At 40.5% G+C, this 23541-nt stretch overlaps 1 protein-coding gene across 2 annotated transcripts in view; it reads right to left on the bottom strand.

The window, feature by feature from the left end:
• DOCK4 (dedicator of cytokinesis 4) overlaps nt 1-23541 on the bottom strand; it is a 506020-nt gene that overhangs the window by 112166 nt on the left and 370313 nt on the right. For both annotated transcript variants that reach the window (XM_036863604.1, XM_036863605.1), the window contains exons 24-25: nt 11100-11227; nt 8644-8778 (exon numbers count right to left, since the gene is read on the bottom strand). In XM_036863604.1, coding sequence (XP_036719499.1) covers nt 8644-8778; nt 11100-11227 — 263 coding nt within the window. The remainder of the gene's footprint in view (nt 1-8643; nt 8779-11099; nt 11228-23541) is intronic.

The following is a 23541-nucleotide window of genomic DNA, read 5'->3' as shown; positions in this document are numbered from 1 at the left end:
AACTACTTAGTGATATATATGACAGAATATATGTAAGATCTGCTGAAAGCTACAAAACCTTGATGAGAGCAATTAAAGATGACCTAAATAAATAGAGAGATATACTATGTTCATAGACTGGGCGATTCAATATTGTTAAGATGTTAACTCACTCCAAATTGATATATAAATTCAATGCAATCCCACTCCATATCACAGCAGGTATTTTGGGGGGCAGAAAGTGACAAGCTGATTTTAAATTTCATATGGAAGTGCAAAGGACCTGGAATAGTGAAAACAACTTTGAAAAAGAACTACGTTAAAGGTCTTAGACTACCTGACTTCGAGACTAAACTATAACGTTATGGTAATCAGGATACTGTATTACTGATGTCAACATAGAAAAATAGATAAATAGATAAATAGAACAGAAAGCCCAAACCAGAAACAATCCAATCGTCCACAAACAGGTGAATGAATAAACAAATTATAGCATATCCATATAATAAAATACTATTCAGCGTTAAAAAGAAATGAACTACTGATAAACAGAGTAACATTGATGAAACTCAAATAATTATATTGAAGAAGTCAAAATGCCCTCCTCCTCCCCCATTCCTCCAAAAATCCAACAACAATAACCACATACTGTATGATTCCATTCATATAAAAATCTAGAAAATGCAAACTTATCTATGGTAACAGAAAGTAGGTCAGTGGTTGCCTGGGGATGACATAATGAAGAGGGGCAAGAAGGAGGGAATACAAACAAGCACACAGAAACTTGAGAGAGTAATAGACATGTTCATTATCTGGATGATGATGAAGGTTCACAGGTATATATATTATGTCAAAATTTTATCAAACTGTAGACTTTAAACACATGCAACTTTTTGCATGTCAATTATATCTCTAAACTTTAAAAAATAGGGCTTCCCTGGTGGCGCAGTGGTTGAGAATCTGCCTGCCAATGCAGGGGACGCGGGTTCGAGCCCTGGTCTGGGAAGATCCCACATGCCGCGGAGCAGCTGGGCCCATGAGCCACAGTTACTGAGCCTGCGCGTCTGGAGCCTGTGCTCCGCAACAAGAGAGGCCGTGATAGTGAGAGGTCCGCGCACCGCGATGAAGAGTGGCCCCCGCTTGCCACAACTAGAGAAAGCCCTCGCACAGAAACGAAGACCCAACACAGCCATAAATAAATTAAATAAATAAATAAATAAATAAATAAATAAAGCATGACACAAATTAAGCAATGTGAATACCATCAAGCTTTAAAAAAAAAAAACTTTAAAAAAAAAAAAGATATTATGACAACATTATCATTTATGGAATGGCACTATGTGTAAGTTTCTGTATTTTGATTATATTATCAAGTTTATCCCTCACTAGAGCCTTGTTGGGTGGACACTATTAACTTAACATTACAGTGAGATTTGTTAAAGTTAATAACATATTTATCCCACATTCCACAGTCAGAAAATGGTGAAGCTGGGGTGTTAACCTAGGTATCTCTGGCTCTTCTTCCTGCTGCTCAGACTGATTTATTTTATTGAGGAAATATAACTGAGCTTGGGGGTTATATTTCAAATACAAATAGGTATATAAGAATCTGTCTGTTGATAACCAATGTCTGTACCTTTTAGCCTCTCTTATGTCTTGACATGAAAATGTAAATCTAGTTGGTAGAAATGCATTCAATGTTTCATCTCTTAGTTTTTCTACATCCTATCTACACTGTCTCCAATGCAGCTACTAGATCAATATTCTCAGAATATTTATTTCAACATACATTCTGTGAATAGTGAAATATCTTAAATGACATTATTTTTAATAATTTTAGTAATAATAAAAATTATTCAAAAGTGAATAGACTTTCATTAAATCTTTACAGTCACCATACCTAGGAGAATACCTCTTTGAATCCATATTATTACCTATTTATATCTGTCACATCTGGTTTAGGCCCAATGCAAACAACTTGTCATCCTGATATCTAATCTTGGCATATTTAAGACATGTCGTCAATCCCAATATTTACTGTACAATGTCATTTTATTTATTCACTTCATCAATTTAGGAACTCCAAGAACATTTAACCCTGTTAAGAGGCCTAGACGTCCAATATTTTAATGACATATTTTTTACCCGTAATGTAACTTTGTTTTTAAGAGATTTTCAAGTGTCTACATGAAAACCCTAGACTCACAATTTGTTAAAAAGAATAAATAAAAAACCACTGTTGGCCAAGATTCACTTCATTTTAGTGTTGGAACTTTTTTATGTACAAATCACCGTCAGAAAGAACTCTATGCTATAGTGGCTTGCATCCATTTCACAACTCGATTGAGCATACTGGGCATTTCCACCAATAACTGTGAATAAGATTATTAGACGGCTACAACAGTCTTCCAGAAACCTTCTATTATACATACCCACAATTTTCCCCAGAAACATCTCACAGAATTCTCCTGCCTTCTTCTCCTTCCCCCAACCACAGCCCATGGTGCACAAAAACTTTCAACAAATGCAGAGTATGTCTTAGACGTGGTTCCTGCTGAACTGAGTCACCTGCACTATAAATGGTGCTGAACAGAATTATGTGTAAAGAAAAGAAGCATTTATCACTTGTAAGGAACTCTGGAGTCCAATTAGTTTGAGGGTGTGAACAAACAGCCATATATGCCTCTTTATAAAATCTGCTTCCACATACAATTAGATATTTGAAAGGAACTGATTACAATGGTGCTGCTTTTTTTTTTCCAGCTAGAGGATTTTAAAGCTAAAAGAGCAGTTGGTAGAAGAACAAAAAGTATAATTCTTTTAGATAGTAAAAATAAGGCTACTATTATCTGGAATTATGACAATAGTGGAAGCCGGTCATCCTGTTGGTGTTACTGGGAGGCAGGGTGACAGCCGTGGTGCTCACAGAGAGCTGAGACACTTCACCATGACACACTGTGGGACCGACTTTTACCTACATTATGTCTGCTTATTGTGGGCACTTTTTCTGTAAAGACTGAAGGGTGCTCAGTGTAGGACTGCATGTAAAGACTCCCTATTCAGAAAGCCTGTTCTCGGGCTTCCCTGGTGGCGCAGTGGTTGAGAGTCTGCCTGCCAATGCAGGGTTCGAGCCCTGGTCTGGGAAGATCCCACATGCCGCAGAGCAGCTGGGCCCGTGAGCCACAGTTACTGAGCCTGTGCGTCTGGAGCCTGTGCTCCGCAACAAGTGAGGCCATGGTGGCGAGAGGCCCGCGCACCGCGATGAAGAGTGGCTCCCACTTGCCACAACTAGAGAAAGCCCTCACACAGAAACGAGGACCCAACACAGACATAAATAAATAAATTAAATTAAATTAAAAAAAAAAAAAAAAGAAAGCCTGTTCTCTAAATAAGAGAAAATGATGAAGAAATTAGACAGGTCTTCAGTGCCCAGAGGAAATGACCTTGTCAACGACCAGAACATATTTCTCACCATAGAATTCGTTATAATGTAAGCATTCTTTACAGGAAACTGCCCTGTTTGCTATAAAAGCAGGAAGCCCCTTTTCTTGTCACTTTAGCAAAGCTATAATGTAACTAACTTTTAAACCAGAGACCTCCATGCTCTACTCATCTCCAGCCCAAGCACACATTTCAAATCTTTTAATCACACAATACCTTGCCTAACTTGTCAGTTCTTTCCGTACATCAAAGAAGTAGAAATGAAGAATAAGTAATTAACAGATGACCAGATCTCTTCCCTAGCTTTCCCTTCAGTAATCTCCCGAACAGAATGTGTGACCAAACTGTATGGACAAGATAACATCCAGAGGAAGATCACAAGGGAGTTGACAAGCCTGCACACATTGGGGATGGCAATGACTCTGACCCCCATCTCAATGATGAACTGAGATTACTACCCTGTTTCCCTTTAAAACCTTTCATGGCTGAGCAGAATCTTCGCAGGTGGTTTTTGAGGGATGCTGAGTCCACCATCTCCCCAGATTGCCGGCATTCTGATTAAAGCCACCTTTCTTTTCTATACTTGTGAGTATCTAATTGATTTTGGTTAATTCGGTAACAATAACAACAACAACACAGGTATTACTTCTGCAATAATAATAATAATAATATTACGGACCACTGTTGTTACCACAATTACTAATGGCTAAAAGGTACTGATACTGTTTAAACACTTTTACAGATTTGATGAAACCCTCACACTAACTTTAAGATAAGTACAATTATTTTCTCTATTTTAAAGGCAAAGAAACAGAAGCTAAAGATACTAGGTAACTTGCCCAAGAGCATGTGTAGTTAATCAAAGGGAAGAGTAGGATTCAAACCAGGTCTGCCTGAGGACTCAAAAAAAAAAAAAAGAGCCTTAAAGCATAAAATCTAAGGTGCCAAACAATTTAAGTGCGTGTTTTCTCGCAAACTTCATCCCACATACCTAGAGAGAGCTTGGTTTTTCACATGGCAAGGGGCACAACATAGCTACGTGGGGGAAGGTTTCACTTTATGTGATTTTCCTAATATTGTAGCACACCGGACGATCAAATCCATCCACGAGCTTCACGCATTGCCTTCTCAAGTCTCTTAATTTGCACTGATTATTACACTGTGAAGCCCTACAGGCCATGCATGTCCCAGAGAAATCTGGCAGTTTCAACCCTGCCTATGGATACAAAGCAGTTTGAAAAAGTGTTCTAGCTTTTGACCTCGGGCAGTCTTTGACCACATGGAGCATTTCCTATGATTTTGTTTGCTCTGCCATTATAATTTTAGAATTGTGTTCGAGCTGTATTGCCAGGAAGCAGTTGAAATGTTACCATCAAAACCAAAATGAAGGAGCCTTTCTTCTGCTTTTGGGAAGACGGAGTATATATGTTTTTCCCAATTCCTCCTGCCAAGTACAACTAAAACCCCTCCATTATATATAAAACAAACAGAAGATGACTCTGGAAGGTGGAAAGAAAAGACTGGCTAGAGACCCTGGACCCAAGGAAGGACATAGTGCTGAGTTCTCCGGGTTTTCTTTTATATATATATCCCACCCCTGCAGCCAAAGAAGCTGGCCGTCTTGAAACACCAACTACTGCAACGAAAATCCCCCCCACCAAAAGTCTATTCTCTTGGGCCAAAGGATCAGGAAATGGGCAGTTTAAGAAGAAAAAACTTTTAGCAGTCATTGCTCTACTGCAGCTGAATTCCGCAAAACACTTTGGCCTTTCTCACACCTGCAAAAGCCAAATGGGGAGCCAAGACTTCCATCCTCACAAGGCTGTGATGAGGCACCCAACATCTCTCTCCAGAGTGGAGAGCAAGATAGGGAGCAGGTACTTTCATGACAATTGGTCTGTGTCAGTGAAGACAACGTAAGGAACCTGGACTTCTACCTCCATCTGGCCATAATGAATTGGCACCCAACCCCTTACCCTGACAAGTCGTGTGACATAAAGCCACCTGACACAGGTTTAAATAAGATCCAGAGTCTTATAATACAAAAATGTCCAGATTTCAATTGAAAATCACTCATCATACCCAAAACCAAGATATAAAATTGAATGAAAAAAGACAAGAGATGGGCTTCCCTGGTGACGCAGTGGTTGAGAATCTGCCTGTCAATGCAGGGGACACGGGTTCGAGCCCGGGTCTGGGAAGATCCCACATGCCGCAGAGCAGCTGGGCCCGTGAGCCACAGTTACTGAGCCTGCGCGTCTGGAGCCTGTGCTCCGCAACAAGAGAGGCCGTGATAGTGAGAGGCCCGCGCACCGCGATGAAGAGTGGCCCCCGCTTGCCATAACTAGAGAAAGCCCTCGCACAGAAACGAAGACCCAACACAGCCATAAATAAATAAATTAAAATAGCTTTACAAAAAAAAGCAAAATCATTAAAAAAAAAAAAAAAGACAAGAGATGTCAACACTGAGATGATAGAGATGTTAAAATTATCCGACATAACTAATACAAAAATCAACTCAAAATGGTTCATGGACTTAAATGTAATATAGAAAACTATAACACTTTTTAGGAAAAATGAACTAGGAGAGAGCCTTCATGATACAGGGCTAGACAAAAAGAGTTCTTCAACTTGACATCAAAAGCATGATCTGTAAAAGGAAAAATTTGATAAATTGGGCTTCATTGAAATGGAAAACTTTTGCTCTACAAAAGACCCTGTTAAAAGGATGAAAAAAACAAGCTACAGAGTGGGAGAAAATATTTGTAAACCACATATTCAATGAAGGACAAGTATCTAGAATATACACAGAACTCTCAAAACTCAAGAGGAAAAAGCAATCCAATTAGAAAATGGGAAAATGACATAAAAAGACATCCCACTGAAGGGGATATATAGATGGCAAATAAGTATGTGAAAGATGTTCAGCATCATCAGCCATTAGGGAAATGCAAATCAAAACCATGATAAGATCTCACTACCTACCTATCAGAATGCCCCCATCCCCTCTCCACTCTTCAAAGTGAAAACACCAAATGCTGACTATGGTGTTGAGAAATTGGATCATTCATCATATACTGTGTAAATGAGAATGGAAAGTGATACAGCCACTAGGGAAAACAGGCCATCTATTACAAAACTAAATATGCAACAACCATACAATTCAGCAGTCATACTCTTGGGAGTGTTTATCCTGGAGAAATGAAGATTTATGCTTAGATAAAAACTTGCACACAAATGTTTATAGTAGCTTTGTTAGTAACAGCCAAATTCTGGAAACAACCAAGATGGTCTTCAATGGGGATAGTTAAACACACTGTGGTACATCCATACCATGAAAACTACTGGCTAAGAAAAAGGAACAAATTATATATATATACACACACACACAATGACCTGGATGAATCTCTAGAGGATTATGCTGAGTTAAAAAAAAAAAAAAACCCAATCACAAAAGGTTACATACTGTATGATTCTATTTGTACAACATTTTTTTAAATTAATTTTTTTAATTGAAGCAGAGTTGATTTACATTGTTGTGCCAATCTCTGCTGTACAGTGAAGTGACTCAAATACAACATTCTTAAAATGACAAAATTATAGAAATGGAGAATAGATTTTGTGGTTGCCAGGCTTAAGAAGGAGGTGAAGATGGGAGGGAAGTGAGTTTGGCTGTAAAAGGGCAAGATGCGGGATTCTTGGGTGATGGAAATATTCTGCATCTTGATTGCATTAATGTCAATAGCCTAGTTGTGATACTGTTCTATAGTTCGACAAGAGGTTACCATTGGGGAGACTGGAGAAAAGGCACATGGAATATCTATGTTATTTTTCGCAACTGCATGTGACTCTACAATTACTGCAAAATAAAAAGTTCAGAAAAACATGAAAAGACAGAACAAAAAAATTCAAAACAATACCCCCCAAACTTTCAAACCCATAATGAACTCCAGCGGTTTTCCGGAAAAAAACGACGTTTTGAGCATTTACTATGAACCAAATAATTGCTAAATACACAAAGCCAACCCTATGAGGTAGGTAGCATTTTACACACGAAATTCCATCAGACCATGAGAAATTAACTGCTTGCTCTTCTTTTCTTTTAATGAGGTAGTACAGCTATTACACATATTAGGAAGTTTTTTCATACTCTCTTTAACCTTAGTTTGTTAAAAGGAAGAGTTTAACTTTACTTCCCAAACCCAGGGCTTGGCAGGAGGAATCAGGTAAATCTTAGCTCTGAAAGCAGAGAAAATAAAATTCAATGCAAGATGGCCATCCTTAAACATTCAACTTTGGCAGGAGAGCCAGGGTGAACTTTTTATTTTTTTAAGTAAAAACAAAAATTATTTTCATCACGGGCTAGGCAAACATTCTTAAGACAGGGGTTCTATAATGCACAATTTGTAAAAATAATGGCAAAAGGCTGACATTTTTGTAAATAATCTATATGTGAAAACTATAGCATCTACTGCCATTTTTGCAAATGGTATTTGGAAGAATGTTCTTAATCAGACCTTAAAAAAATAAAAATGTTTGGTCAATTGAACGTGAGTTTTAAATAGAAATCAATTTATGTACCAATCCATCCATCTACGTATATCTCTCTCTTGCTCTCCACACACACGTATAAATATATACACAAACTATCACATAAATTATGTCTCAATATTTCTTATAAATCATGTTATATTAGATTCATAATAGTGGAGCTTGAAGACATCTTAGAGGTTACCAGGTCAAACTTTCTCAATTCATAGCTGAGGAAACTGAGCCCCCCTCACCCCACCCCAAATTAAGATTCTTACTAGTCATAGTGAGAAAATCAGAATCAGAACTCAGGACCCCCAGCTGCCATTGCTCTATTTCACTATTCTCACTTCCCCAAGCAATTCGATGGATGAAAAAAAAGAATGAAAAGTTATCAAGAAGACTGGGGATTTAGAACCAGGTTAACTTAAATTGGGCAAAGTGAAAATAAACTGGGCCAATCTGGCCTTTCTGTAATTAAAAATATCTTAATCCAAGATCTTTTAACAAACATGCATCTTACTCTCATCCCCTGGTAAAATCAAGGTAAACTCATATACGTTTGAAATGAACATAGATCAACCTCCCAAGGCCAGATTCCCCAGATTCTTACGGCAACCCACCCTCAAAGCAACTGAGGCTTTGACAAGCACAACTATGCTGTTTGGTGTGCCATTTGCTTTATGGCCTCACCGTGACATCCTGGAACTGGAGACGCATGGTGGAGCCGGACGGCTGCGGTCGACTGGTGATCTCCAATATGGTCCTCAGCAGGATGTCCAGCAGGCTGGCCACTATCACGTCTATTTCCTCCAGCACAGACTTTTCCTTAAGAAAAAAAATAATGTGTTCAGGAAATGGTGGCTTAAGGTATATATTAATCTCTCCTTACTGGAAAAGGGGAAAAAGCACATTTCCAAATATAGAATCAAAGAGTCAGGGAACTCAAGAGCTTGAAAGACCTGGACTTCCCCTAACTCACCTAAGTGAACGAACTTCGTTTATAGAAAACAAAGGGCACGGAGATGTTAACAGCTTATCCAAGAGCATGCAACTCCACTGTGCAGTGGGTACCTGAGATACAAGTAAAATGATGGGGCGATGTTCTGGAAAGCACCCCAGACTAATTCAGAACACCAGCTATGTCACTAACATGGTGTGTGTCCCTGTGCAAGTCAGTTTGCCTCTCTGGGCCTGATTCTTCACTAAACGTCCCTCTTGGTTTTAAGAGTCTATAATTTTTTGATTTCAGTTTGTGCTTACATTTACTCTTCTCATCACTGGAATTGCACAGGTCATTTTCCAAAACTCTATTTTAAGTGCAAATGACTATTTCTATAAAAATGATTTTTAAAAATCCTTACATGTAAAGGTTAGCAAACAGCATTCAGTCTGGGTGAATACTGTTAGTTACAGACTGGACTTAATGTCATTGGTCATTGTGGGACTGCTTCCCCAAAGCAAAATTAGTACTATCTAAGCCCCCAGGACTTGAGAGAGAAACGCAAATTGCTCTGCACTGACTGTATGTAGCAGATTTGAGTTATTATACCTGCACCAGGCGAAGCACTATGATTACAAATACTTTGTGTACCAAGGAGATTGCCTTTGCAAAGAAAACTTTTAGAAAGTGTGAGTTTAAAAGAGCTTTTTGGCTAGGATTTTATGATAAACTTTCTTACACGTGTAAGAAAACTACTAAGGATATTCCCCCAGAGCAGAGTTTCTGCTCTGAATTCCTTATCAGATAAGTACAAAAATTGACTGCAACTTTAACACTGAAATGGGAGGAAAAAAAAAAAAATCACCTCTACTATCACCTGATGTTTTCAGTTTTCCCCAGTGAACTTTTGAACTTACTTTTAACTCTCAGCAATTAGAGTTAGCAAAAACATTCTAACTAGGCCCAGCATAGCTATGCTTTATTCAATTGGGTGTATAAAAAGCAATGGTCCTTCCCATGCAGGTGTCTCATACCATACTTTTATTTATTTTTTTCAATTAATTTTTATTGGTGTATAGTTGCTTTACAATGTTGTGTTAGTTTCTACTGTATAGCAAAATGAATCAGTTATACATATACATATATCCCCTCTTTTTTAGATTTCCTTCCCATTTAGTTCACCACAGTGTATTAAGTAGAGTTCCCTGTGCTATCGTACTACACTTTTAGACACAGAGCTTCTGGTCTTTTTCTCTCAAGGGCCAACTCTGTTCCCACAGCACTGGGGCCCTATCTCCACCACTTCCACTGGAAGCCCATGCCAGCTGACTGCTGAGCTCTTCAGAAGGTGATCGTAAGTCAGAGGAACAAAAATGGGGAAACTGTAGCATAGCAGTAAAAGGGAGACAGAGAAACGAATCTTAGCACTCACTGCCAAACCCTGCTTTGCAAAGGTTGTTACAGATGAGGCTGCTCAGTGAACAGATGCAGATTGACAGGACTGAATAGGGCATACTTCATATGTTGACTTCACGTCAGACCCCTGAGCCATGAACATGCATACTCTGAGTTGTCCCCATTTATAAGCAAGCATGTGGTTTTTCTCTATTGACATTGCATTGTCTAATGCAATTGTATTGCCTCCAGAGTCAGGAACATGACAGGAATTTCCTAAAGCCATAACAACTGAGTGATTACTGTCGTAACAATTGAGTGATTACTGTCGGGTGAGTAACGGTTGTGGTGCAAGATACCCCCAGCCTCCTGAGGTTCTCCTTTGCTTTCTCTATCTCCACGGGGCTGGGCCCAAGGCCCACAGCCAAGCTTGGACCATCATCATGCAATCTTTCACATAATGGGCCCAAACAGGCTGTCTTTGCAAGCAATAATTTATTCTCGCCACAGAGCATTCATCAAGATTAAAGACACATGTGGGAGGCTTTGAGATTTCTAATTTTTCTCATTGGGTATTCAGTTCTTTCTTGAAATACAAGTTTAGGAAACCCAGGTTATTTGGGGTTACAGCGATCCCACAAGGTTAAAAAAAAATTCCTTTAGAAGAAAAGTAAAAAGTCCAACGCAGCTGGAAATAAAAGTGAGAGTCTCAAAGGATGACTCTTTGGTGTGGTTTATCTGAAGACTTTTAAAATTTTATTTCCAGAAGCCATTTGATGGAAACTACACCTTATAACCTGTATTTACTTACTGAGCTATTTTTCTTGATGAGACAAAATACGTTGCTAAGGATCCGAGCGCACATGATCAGGTCCTTCTGTTCTTGCAAGTGCATGTGGAGGTGATGTAACACGACAGGTAAGAGAATGTACCGGGAATCTGGAGGGAGAAGAAGCATTAGTTTCGCATGGAAGAGTCCCGTGCAAACCTCGTGCAAATCCTTATCTACTCTTTAATCTAATTTTAATTGCTAAATTATTAATACATGTAGTTATAAAGGTACTAGTTCTACAAGGTTGATATTGAAAAACAGTAGTCTCTTCCCCAACCCATGATTCCTGCACTTGCGAGACCTTTGACTCTTTTATTGAAATAGGTGTTTTTTTGTTTTTTTGGTTTTTTTACTTCCCAATACCTAAATGGCATGCTTCTCTTGCTATTTCCAGATTTTTCATCGAGATGGATCATCTACTGACGTCCTACTATGGTAGATGAGAATTTAGTTTTTTCACCCCCTTTTCTTCTCCCCAGCCTCTCAAAAGAGTTGTATACAATTTCTGGCTAAATTAACACTTTGCGTTTGCTGTTACCCTGATTTCCAACCCTTTGTCCAAGATCAGATTTTTGTTGTTGTATTTTTGTTTTTCTCTCTCTGAAAGCTTTCGGGAAATTATTCTTGGTAATTCAAAATTTCATGACTATATGACTTGCCTTGACTCTTTAAATCTATAAACCCATGTCCTTCAGGGCTGGGAACTTGCCTTGAATTATTTCTAGGATTATTTCCTTCCCACTATTTCTTCTGTCCTCTGTCTGGAACTCTGACTACATTCACGTCATGAATCTCTTCAGCTGTCTTCTACTTTTCTTGAATATTTTGTCATCTTTTGTCTAAAATTCTGGGCAATTTCCTTACTTTACCTTCCAACCCCTCTATTCAATTTTCCTATTTACACTATCATATATTTAATCTCCAAGAGTCCTTTTCATTTCCAAGTCCAGTGTTGTGGCCGTACAACCTGTGCACTCACACAGATCCCTGTGCCCACAAAGGCCCCACGCTTGTGTGGACGAAATATTGCTTCTCGCCATCTGCCTCTACGAGGATGAAGTCACTAGCTACTGCAGTCACTGACCTTCAACACACCCTGAAAGGAGTTCAGGGTGGAGATCAGGAATGAAGCGTTCTGTGGTCTGGGAAAGACTGGCAGAACAGGCCTTCAGAGAGTTAGATATTTTTCAGAAGATTTTTAGGAGCCCAATTTCTTACATCTTCTCGTATCTAGAAAAGCACTAAAATCACTAACAGAGACATCTGCTTCATGACGAGAAGCCACCTTCTGCCAAAACGTGTGCTTGACTACACACATCCCCCTAGCCCGCCAAAATCACATATATACTGACCTCCCCTGCTACCTTCAGAGCAGTTCCTCAGAGCTGTCTGGGAGGCTGTCTCCTGGGCTATGGTCCTCATTTTTGCCCCAAATAAAACTTAACTCACAGCCCTGGGGTTGTGCGTTTTTGTTTTGTTTTGTTTTGTTTTTTTTCAGTCCACACTTGGTGTAACGCTCTGCTGCAGCTATCATGAAATTCTCAATAATTTTCAAACAAGAGGTGTTGCATTTTCATTATGCAGCCATTCGTCTTTATTTCTCTGAATGATCTCTTTATAGCTTCCCATTCTTGTTTCATGGATACACTATCTTCTCTCTCTGGGGAAATCAGAGACAACTTTTTGATTTTTTTTCTCCCTTAATTATCTTTGTCTTTCAAGTTCTTTCTGTTTGTTTGTTTCTTCCTTTTGGCCTCTGCCTTTCACATTAGAGGTTTTTCTCCAGTATTTGGTGATCTTTTATTGTCCATTCATCTTTTCAAGTGAGGTACTGAAATGCTAACTGGGAAAAAAAAATACCTGTGTGCCTAGGTAAGCTTGTGGGCTGATGAGGCTTCACCACAGGGAGGAGAGACATGCAGATGTTTCATCAGGGGACCTCCACATTTCAGAATCTGAGATGTCTGCTCTTGGGCTGGTCAGTTTCTCCAGAGAGAAATCTGCTAATCTCCTCTCTGGGGAGCATGAACCCATCATTTTCTGGGTAATGTGGAATCAAGACAGTAAGTGGCTGGTGGGGAAGTGGCTGGTAGGGGTCCCTCTGTTTAATCTGCTTACTGAGGCCCTGTTTACAGTGTGGAGCTTCACCCCCCCAAATTTAGCATTGTCTGATTCTTCTGAATCCAGGCATGTCTCATTCGCTTACTCTAGAGAGTAAACTTTCCATTTTTTGCTAAAATAGAGGAGGGATTGAGGTAGGGTGGAGTGGGATACTAAATATTCCTTCTAAAGATTTTAAAAATTTCTAGCACCCTTAATCTTCAGAGATACCTCATATTTTCAATTCCTGATCCTTTCTGATACCATCCTGAGTTTTCTGCAATTCTGTGGTATTAAACTAGTTTGTTTCTTGGCTCTGCCCCAACCCCATAAACCTGTCTGTGTTTCAGCCTTCTCTTGCCTGCTGTCAGACTTTGTAAAAACCGTTGATATCTCTTATGTGTTGTCATCTCCCCTCCCACTCTCCTGAACTTGTGAGGTTCCATATTTTTTAAAAATTCCTTTACTGACCATAGATACAAAACCACAATTCAAAAGTTTAGCAAATCAATGCCAGCAATATATAAAATAAGTATTACTTCAGGACCAGATGAGGTTTATCTTAAAAGCAAGGTTTGTTTAACATCTAAAGCTCATATTCATATACTTTCATCAGGGAAGAAAGATAGAGTTGATTTCCTCTTAGGCATGGTAGTTCATTCCTAAAAAGTCACTGGGAACAGTGAAATGGCGAAAAGGGAATCAGTTCTCCTAGGGGAAATATATAGGTACTTGTGCATACCTCACAGAGATTACAATCTGAAATCCTAAAATCAACTCATCAAGGTAGATTCTATTTTCTTTATTTTACAAAAGAGAAAACGAGGTTCAGAAGTGTGAAGCGACCTGCCTGAGGGAGCCCCACTAACAGGGATAAGAGTTGGGAATTAAACTGGCCCCGGAGCTGGAGCTTCCTGCCCTCTGCCGCCTCTGCCCTCTGCTCATCCCCACGTGAGTGGAAATGGAAGCAGAGCATCGCCTTGCTCGACCTCAGCTGGGAATGTGCGCATCCCGGAACTCAAGTGCTCACCACTCTGCGCGTGCCCATGAATGAACATAAAAGTGCCACAGTACTGATTCGGGGGCTACAATAAGTTTCAGTGAGTCAGTCTGCAAATAATGGACACATGTGTCAATCCTCCCTTAAATGGAAGTCTTATCTCGATCTCTAACTTGGCATTAGTATTTGAAATAGTAAGGCGATAGTAATCTAAAAATTGACTTATGCAGTATATATTTCAATCTTTTGAAAAAGTAACAGTGAATACGTTTATTGTCCTGAAGGTTTATTTTTCAACATGATGTCATGAGCACAAAATTAGTGCCTACTGGGGGCCCATAATGGGCATATTATTTACGGGATGTGTACTTACAAATGCCCCAGCCCCTGTCCTGCTCTGCTTGATTTTCTAAAAGATGTCATCTGTGCAACAATTCAAATGGATTAATTTTGGTTTATAAAAAACCATGTGTCTTATAAAGAGTTTGCATAAATTATAATTCCACTTCACTCATTCAAGGAAAACTGGATAATCTAAATAACTCTATACCTATTAAAGAAACTGAACTTGCTGTTAAGAGCCTGCAAGGAGAATTCTAGACTCAGGTGGCTTCTATGAACTCTATGAAGCACTTATTGGAAGAAAGCGTATCAAGTCTACACAAATCCTCCCAGAAAATAGAATAAACAGGGAATACAACTAACTCATTTTATGAGGCCAGCACTATCTATGCCGAAATTAGCCAAAGACATTACAAGACAAAACTACAGATTTGACATTTCTCATCAACATAGATGCAAAAATCCTTATAAAATTTTAAAATAACACACACACACACACACAATGATTAAATAGGATTTATCCTGGGAATGCAAATTGATTTAACATTTGAAAGTCAATCAATCAATGTAATTCACCATATTAGCAGTAGATGTAGGAAAAATGTGCAAAATTCAGCATCCATTAATGATAAAAGCTGTCAGGAAGATAAGAATAGAGGGTAATTTTCTCAAATTGATAAAGGGCATTAATGAAATGCCTACCATTAGCTAACATAATAATAGTAGACGATTGAATGAATGCTTTCTCCTTAAGATCAAAAATAAGGCAAGGATGGCCAATTTCACCTACTCAGTTTAACAATGCACTGGATTCCTAGCCAATAAAATAAGGTATATCCATAGGTGAAAAAGTATATGACCCTGTATCCTAATGAAAATCATAAGAAATGCAAACAAAGTATTCACGATTTGGAAAGTGCCTTCATCAGCATTTGCCTGACTTCTCTTACTGTCTTCTTTATTTCTTTTAGGAGTGAGGTTAGAAGTCTCATATTTCTTTTAACACCTGCCACCAGGCTACCAACACAAGGAGATGTGGCCTTAGGTTCACCATCCAAACAAACCACATAAGGCACAGGCACACTTCACTTTAAAAAAACGAACACAGAGTATTAAAACCCAAACTTGTAAAATAATTCATTGCAGGCTTCCTTTCAACAGGAAGCGTGACCGGGGAACTTAAATACTTATTTACAAATCAATTACTTGAGAAAAAGAACCAAGAAAAGGAAACTGAAAGCTTAAATGACAGGAGTCACTGTCTAGTGATGTTTAATTAGAAAGGAAGATAAAGCTTATCTGATATGTTCTTGCAGCCAGTGGGATTTGATTTCTAAAAATTCAATTTGCAGCCAACTGTTAAGAAAATCTCTACTGCCAAAAAAGTAAGTAAGGTAGACAAATAATTCATGTGTGGTGTGTAGATTTGCTTCTTCTCCATTACTAGGGCAATATCAGCCAATGCACAGGATAGAATGGGTGGGTAAATGCCAAACAAGCTGACTGGCTAAAATGCTAATTCTTACCTTTAAAAGAAAATACCTGGATTCGTCAAGAAGGCTCAAAGGAAAAAGAAGGGACTTCCCTGGTGGCGCAGTGGTTGAGAATCCGCCTGCCAATGCAGGGGACACGGGTTCGAGCCCTGGTCTGGGAAGATCCCACATGCCACGGAGCGACTAAGCCCGTGCGCCACAACTACTGAGCCCGCGTTCCTAGAGCCTGTGCTCCGCAACAAGAGAAGCCACCACGGTGAGAAGCCAGCACACCACATTGAAGAGTAGCCCCGGCTCGCTGCAACTAGAGAAAGTCCGGGCGCAGCAACGAAGAACCAACGCAGCCAAAAATTAATTAATTAATTAATTAATTAATTAAAAAAAGAAAAAAGAAAACCCATAGTTGAACAAACACTGACTTCCTAAACATTTAACAGCAGTATCCGTTATACAGGTTCTATCCTTGAAAGGGTCAAAACACTCATATTATGTATCTCATATAAAGCTCACCGCATTGCGTCTCACTCTTTGTTCTGCCTGTACACACCTGAGTGGATAAAGCCAGCTCCTGATGGCAATTTCCAGTGGGTGTGGGGCTAGGAAGGAGGAGAAGCAGCTACAAAATGCTGATGAATTTCCTCCTGGCGGTTAATTTCGAGGAAAGTCATCATCTTTGCCTCCTCTATCGACAAAGCTTTAGACAACAATCCCTGTAGTCATCTGTCCCCACGGGAGTGGGGTCTGTGAGTCCTGTGGTGGCATGCAGGGTTGCTTGGCCACTCTCCACAAACTGTCCCAGCGTGGGCTGGACATCAGCAAGGACACCTAAGCAGCTGCTCTGTGGCAGCCTCAGGACGGGGAGATGGTAAACCAGGTGGGCAAGAGGTCAAGCTGTGGCACAGCTTTGCATGTAGCAGAGCTGCTGGCTGCAGGGAAGCACCAGCTGCACAGGAGACGCTGAAATCAGAGCTGGGTTAGGTCTTTGCGATCAAAGCCACCAGGAATTGAACTGCCAGTGTTACAGATAGCAACAAAACCTGCAAACAAGCCCTTCAGACATTAGAGGACAGACAACATTCAGAATGGAAAGGATCACAGATGACTTAGGGGCTACATGCCATGCAGACAAACTCAGGATCACAGAGGAAAACAAATTACAGGGCTAAGGATGATCTCTCTGTGTGATTCTTACCCAGTGGATTCAATCCCCCTCCCACCCCCCGCACCTAAAGCAAAATCCTAAGGAATGCAAAGTTTCCATCAGTGGGAAAGTGCCTTTATCTGTGTTCGCCTGTCTTCTCTTAGTGATTTCTTGATTTCTTTTGGGAGTGAGGTTAGAAGTCTCGTATTTCTTTTAATGCCTGCCACAGGGCTACCAGCACAAGGAGGTCTGGCCTTAGGTGTACTTTTTACTTTTGTCAACTGTGCTCTGCTCCTGGTCTGGGACTCCAGCACGGAACACTGTTCTGTTGTCATATTCATGCTCAACCTTAGCTCAAAAGTTGCTTTTGTAATAAGACTTTCCTTCTTTAACGCACATCATTTATTCAATAGCTATCGCTGCTCCATCCTGATCCCTAGCCATGACCCAGTACACAGTATTCACGAAACGTTTATCAAGCAACTATTATGTACCAGGCACTGTTACGGAAGCTAAGATAGAACTGTCATCAAGATAAATATAGCCCCTGCTCTCTGAGGCTTTCCTTCTGGGATGAGGGTAGGAGACAGACATTAAACAACTAAATCACCAATTCTTTAGTTATTACAGATGTGTTAGGTTATCCAAGAAGTAAAAAGCCAAAGAATGAGAGTAATAATGGGGTGGGCAAGGCAGATAGGAGATTTCTTGAGAAATGAAGAGTTCAACTGAGCCCTGAAGGGTGCATGGGGGTCAACTAGGTTCAGAAAGGAAGAGAAGAAAGTGGGTTCCAAGCAGAGTGAAGAAATACGGAGATGGGACCAGGCAGGTGGGCCGGGCCAGATCGCAAGGCCTGGAGTGAGCCCTCAAAACAGAATAAAACAACTGGGATGTGAATAAAGGAACTGGGTGGGAGTGACATCATCTGGTATGAGTTTCTGAAAGGGAACTCTGGCTACACAGATGGACAGGCGAAAGGAGATATGGGGAAAAAGTATAGCAACCACTGAGGCAGGTCAGAGCAGGTGACAGTTTGCATGGAGAAGTGGGAGTGGGAGCGGGGAGAAATGGCTGGGCATGGGAGACACTGTGGAGGCCCAAGAGCGGTGGTGGTGGTAGGTGGAGACGACGGGCAAAGGGAGAAGAGGGCTTCAGGAACGACTCTGAGGTCTCTAGGTGGATAGTGTTGCCACACAGACTGTATCGTAATTTGCTACATTACTTGCAACCTAATACCTGGAATGGGGTCTGCTCACAATAAACATTTGTTGAATGAATGAATGAGCTACACCACGAGTTCTCCTGGATCTGACAGGCAACTGAAATGGACCTGACATTTCTGTGTTCATGTTTTAACCCAGCTTAAATGGCAAGTAAGTAGGTTGCACATCACATTATCACACTCCAGTCTGCAGCGACTCCACGTGCCGGCACTCGCCCTGGGCGCCCAGGAGAAAGCAGCTATTCCTAACACCATACTTCAACGCAAACCACGGCAGCTGCTTGTGGCATTGGAAACAAGACACACACCCCGGCTCCACTCCCCACCCCGCCTCCGGAAATCTGTGCCTATGTGATTGAGTGACAGATAAGAAATGAAAAGATAGGGGTTCACCCTTTCCCCAGAAACGTGCTTGCTCATTCAGTCAGTATTGAAGAGATCAGAAACAAGGTCAGAGAACAAAGTTGAAATTGGATGGTGAGTAGCCCAAAATATGTACATTTACCTTCATTTTCAAACGCCACAGATAAAACTTAGGGTCGGCTACGATTTTGGTGATGCACATTTTTCATCTTAAGTTCTGTGTTCAGAGTGACGCATTACCTAAAACTCCTAATTTTATCTTTTTCTCTTCTAGGGAAAGATGTGGAAATTCTTTTCCAAAGAAGCCCCTTTCTAAGTACTTCTTTAAGAACCTGTACCTTAACATGGTTTTAACTAATATATACACCTTAAAAATTTTATGTGTGCAAATCTTTAATAAAAGCCAAGAATAGAGGCTGAACAACTATGAAAACTATGAAACTCTCTGCAAGTGCTTTCAGAGCTCCCTGACGGTGGAGGCCACCCAGAAAGGCCTTCGCTCCTAAGTTTTTCCACTTTGAGCAAGGGGACCTGGGGGAAAACACAGATAAGGGCAGCGAGGAGGAAGTGGATGAAGGAATTGAGACTAGAGGGGGCAAAACACTAAGGATATTTTAACAAAGGCTTTCTTGAGGTCTCAGGGGATTTTTCAAAAAAAAAAAAACAAAACTATTTTTATATTGGCTGACCAACATGAAATCTACATTAAAAAAACTGAGGTCTTTACACTTCTTCCAGTGGTCCTGCATTATCATTCTACTTCTAGGGAAAAAGAGCAGCCCTTATTCATGCAACTCTGCTCATCTTTATAAGGCCCATCTACTACAGCGCAAGCTCTGGTTAATAGAAAAGCTTTAAGCAAATGGCATTTTCAAAAGTGAAAGAAATTTAATCACTTGCAGTGAGAGAAGTCAATACTCAACTATGCTTTAACTATAGTTCTAAGAAATAAAAGCTACCAGGCACCCGTCAACTGTAGTAATATTTCCTTCTTAAAGTTGTCAGATTAATAGATAAACCATCACACATCCTTCCTTTATATTATGGCCTAAAATGGGAGGTGGAATGGGAAGGTGGAGGCATTCATTCCCCGAATAAACTGTAAAAATAGTCTAATAGTCCACTTTCCTCCCTCTCTCCTTTACTTTCATTGCAGCCTTGTATCAAATCCACAAAAGAGCTAACAGGGACCGAGGAGTTGCTGGTGAAAAGGAAAAAAAAATAACTTTTGGCTGCTTTCTTAAGAAATCCCTACCCTAAGAAATCTGATTCTTTATTTTGTAGGAAAAGAAAGTAGCACCGTCATGTTTCTCGTCATTACACACTGAGCGCACTTATGCTCACCTCTATTATCTGCGCTTAGGTTTGCCTGATAAACTGCTCAATTATCCCAAAGCAGAAATGTATATGACTTTTTCTTAGCAAGCAAATAGCTCAGCAATGACTGCAGACCTCTGCTGAACAATTCAAGCGCCAAGCAATGGAGCCCAGTGCAAATCTGATGCAAAGCCACAGTCCCCCAGAGCCTGACCTTGCTGTCTGAGAAGACTCAGTGCCTGCCCTCTCGCTCCCATTGCTCAAACCATCCCTCTGTTCCCGCTCTCCACACTTCCCTGCCCCGACCTCTATACTTCAAATCTACTCTTTTTGCCATTGCTAAAGCTGTCTTCTCCAACATCATTGAGACCTCTTCCTGGCCTTCAAAAAACAGGAAGAGTAGAATTGTGGGGAAAAAGGGAAAAGTCAGTTGTTCAACTTTTATACCTTAAGTACGTCTGACTGGACCCCACGTGATTCAGACATCAAATAACAACCTGCTTAAATTCCAAATCTGAGCTAAGTCTTTCAGGTCTGGCCAGAGGTCCTAGACTCTCACCTTGAGGGTGCAGCTCAAAGGGTTTGACTCAGTCCTGCCTGGCTGTGGAATGCCTCCAGCCCTGAGGCTGCCCCTTGGCCCTTAACTCAAGATGGCTTGAACCTTCCTATCGCTTTTTTCATTCCCTTCTGTGGTGCTGACCTTGTATTCTGTATGTATTAATTTCTAATCTAAGCTCAACTAGAGGTATCCTGCAGCCATGCTGCTTCCTCTGTGTGTCTCCTCCACTTTTTTTCTCCTTGGGATTTGTGATGGTTACTTTTATATGTCAATTTGACTGTGCCATGGGAGCCCAGATGTTTGGTTAAACATTATCTTGGGTGTGTCTGTGTGAGTGTTTCTGGATGAGAATAACATGTGATTTGGTAGACAAAGTAAAGCAGATTGTCCTCCCCAATGTGGGTGGGCCTCATCTAATCCGTTGAAGCCCTGAATACAAGAAAAGGTGGAGTATGGGGGGGGGTTTACTCTCTCTGCCTGTCATTCAGCTAAGAAGTCTATCTTCTCCTGCTTTCAGATTTAGAGTGGAATTTATACAATCACCTCTCCTGGTTTTCAGGCCTTGGGACTCAGACTGGAACTACACCGTCAGCTTTCTTGAGTCTCCAGCTTGCCAACTGCAGACCTTGCAACTTCTCAGCCTCCATAATCACATGGGGCAATTCCTTATAATAAATCTCCTTACACACACATACACACACATGCACACAAACATACACTATGGGGTCTGCTTCTCTGCAGAACCCTAATATAGGATTCTAGTACAAAGCCAACTTTCAGAACTTTCTCTCTCTCCTAGGGACTTGTAACATCTACAGTCTTGTTCTCCAAAATGTTTTGAAATTTATTTTCTTAAAGTGTGGGCCAATTGTGCTCCACATTCCTTTCTAGCTAATATGAACCCCCAGAAAACGAGGTCACTTTCTCAGATTCTTCTCACTTCTCTATCACTAACCAGTTTATCTTTGCTGATCAGAATTCAGCTCAGAGTAGCAATTATCTTTGCCATACACAATGCTCTGAGAAATGGAACTGTCATTAAGGCAGTCAAGAATTAAGTACTTTGTCTTCAGCTGAATACATAGCCAGTTGATACCCTGTAACATACTTATCCCTACTTTCTTTTGCCCTATTCAGATTTATAATTTTAATCAGAAAAGTGTCATTTGTAACTTCCATCTGGCCAAGATGTGTGTACTCACATGACTGCAGCACTTCGTGTTCCATTTATTTTACTTTCAATAAGTAAATAAAATTCATAGACTTCTGAGTGTTTTTGACCTTCTGCGCCATCACACTGCTTCTGAACTGTTTGTTTGACCCATATGTAGTAGGCAGAATAAACGGTTGCCCCCAAAGATATCTACATCTTAATTCTCAGAACCTGTGAATATGTTATGTGAAAAGAATACGTTAGATGAAAGAGATTTTGCAGAAATGATTAAATGAAGGATGTAGAGATAGGGAGATTATCCAGGTGGGCACCATGTAAACAAAGGGGTCCTTACAAGTGAAAGCAGCTAGACAGAGTCAGAGGGAGATGTGAAGACGCTACAACTGCTGGCTTTAAAGATGAAGGAGTGGGCCACAAACCAAGGAATGCAGGTGGCCTCTAGAAGCTGTAAAAGGCAAGAAAACGAATTATCCTCTAGACACTATACAAAGGAATGTCACTCTGTTGACACCCGGATTTTAGCCCAGTGAGAAGCATTTTGACTTCTGCCCTACAGACATGTAACATAAGAAATTTGAGTTACATTAATCCACTAAGTTTGTGGTAGTTGTCGTAGCATCAATAGGAAACTAAGAGGTCAAAACTATATGTAAAACACGAGTCTGATTTCACCATATTTTGGGGATGCTATTCTTTTTTTTTGGTTATGCTTCCTAGGTAATATTTACCCATTCTCTGTCATTTGGTTATAGGTATTTTTGGGGAAAGAAGACAAAACTGGGGCAACCAAATTCCAAACTCCCTTTAAAAACTCCTTTCCTTGTTTTAAGAAGTATGTATACTTTTTTTTTTTTTTAAGTAGAGGTCAAAATGTATTAGACTTAATCCCTTTACCTGTTGTTCTCTACCAGAGCCTCTCTTACTATGGTTCTCTGCATCCACACAATGCCCTTAGTTACAGTTTTATATTGTCCCTCTTCTTCTTCCAATTAGACAGAATCTGCTTATTTTTGTGAGATTTGCCATGGTCCTTGTAGGGATCACTCTCTCCTCTTAACCACCAGCCAAGACCTCCTACCCAGTTCTTTGACACGGTCTACGGAGCCAATGATTTGCATTGCACATCTTTGCCTCCAGTATCTCATCTTTCAACCGGACAACACAGATGTGCTCCATCTATCCCCCAAGTCCACAGTTTCTGACTTAGAATTTCAGAGTCGACTTAGAATTTCAGAGTCACTAGAAATACTTTCTAGGTTTGCTAACACTATTGCTGGGTCCCATGTGATTTAAACAGAGGGTAGTTTGAGCCTTGGAAGGCTCTCAGAAATGCCTGCTGTTTTTCTCCATGAAGATGGCCTCCTTCCAGATGCGCCCTGCCATTTATACATGACGACGGTCTATTTTCCTCAGTAGTGAGTCACTAAACAGCAAGCTAATTCTATCTTCCTGGGGCACTGACAGAAGTCGACCCTCTTACTAGCATCTGCGCATGCTTCTAAGTGTTCCATTGATCGGGAGCTGCTTTGCTTCCCAAAAGTTTATGCTTCCCCCCATAATTATCCTCCATGGCGACTGTCCCACATATCGTGAGAGGCAGGTTCCCCCACCTCCCCTTCCTCCTCCACACCAGTGTCACCATCACTAAATCCCAGCACTGGCTCTGAGCCTCTCCTCCAGATCACAAGCACAGACCCTCCAGGGTCCACA

Source organism: Balaenoptera musculus, chromosome 9, assembly GCF_009873245.2.
Source record: "Balaenoptera musculus isolate JJ_BM4_2016_0621 chromosome 9, mBalMus1.pri.v3, whole genome shotgun sequence".
NCBI lineage: Eukaryota > Metazoa > Chordata > Mammalia > Artiodactyla > Balaenopteridae > Balaenoptera > Balaenoptera musculus.
The sequence above is the reverse complement of the archived record's forward strand: the minus strand, read 5'-3'. Positions and strand labels throughout refer to the sequence as shown.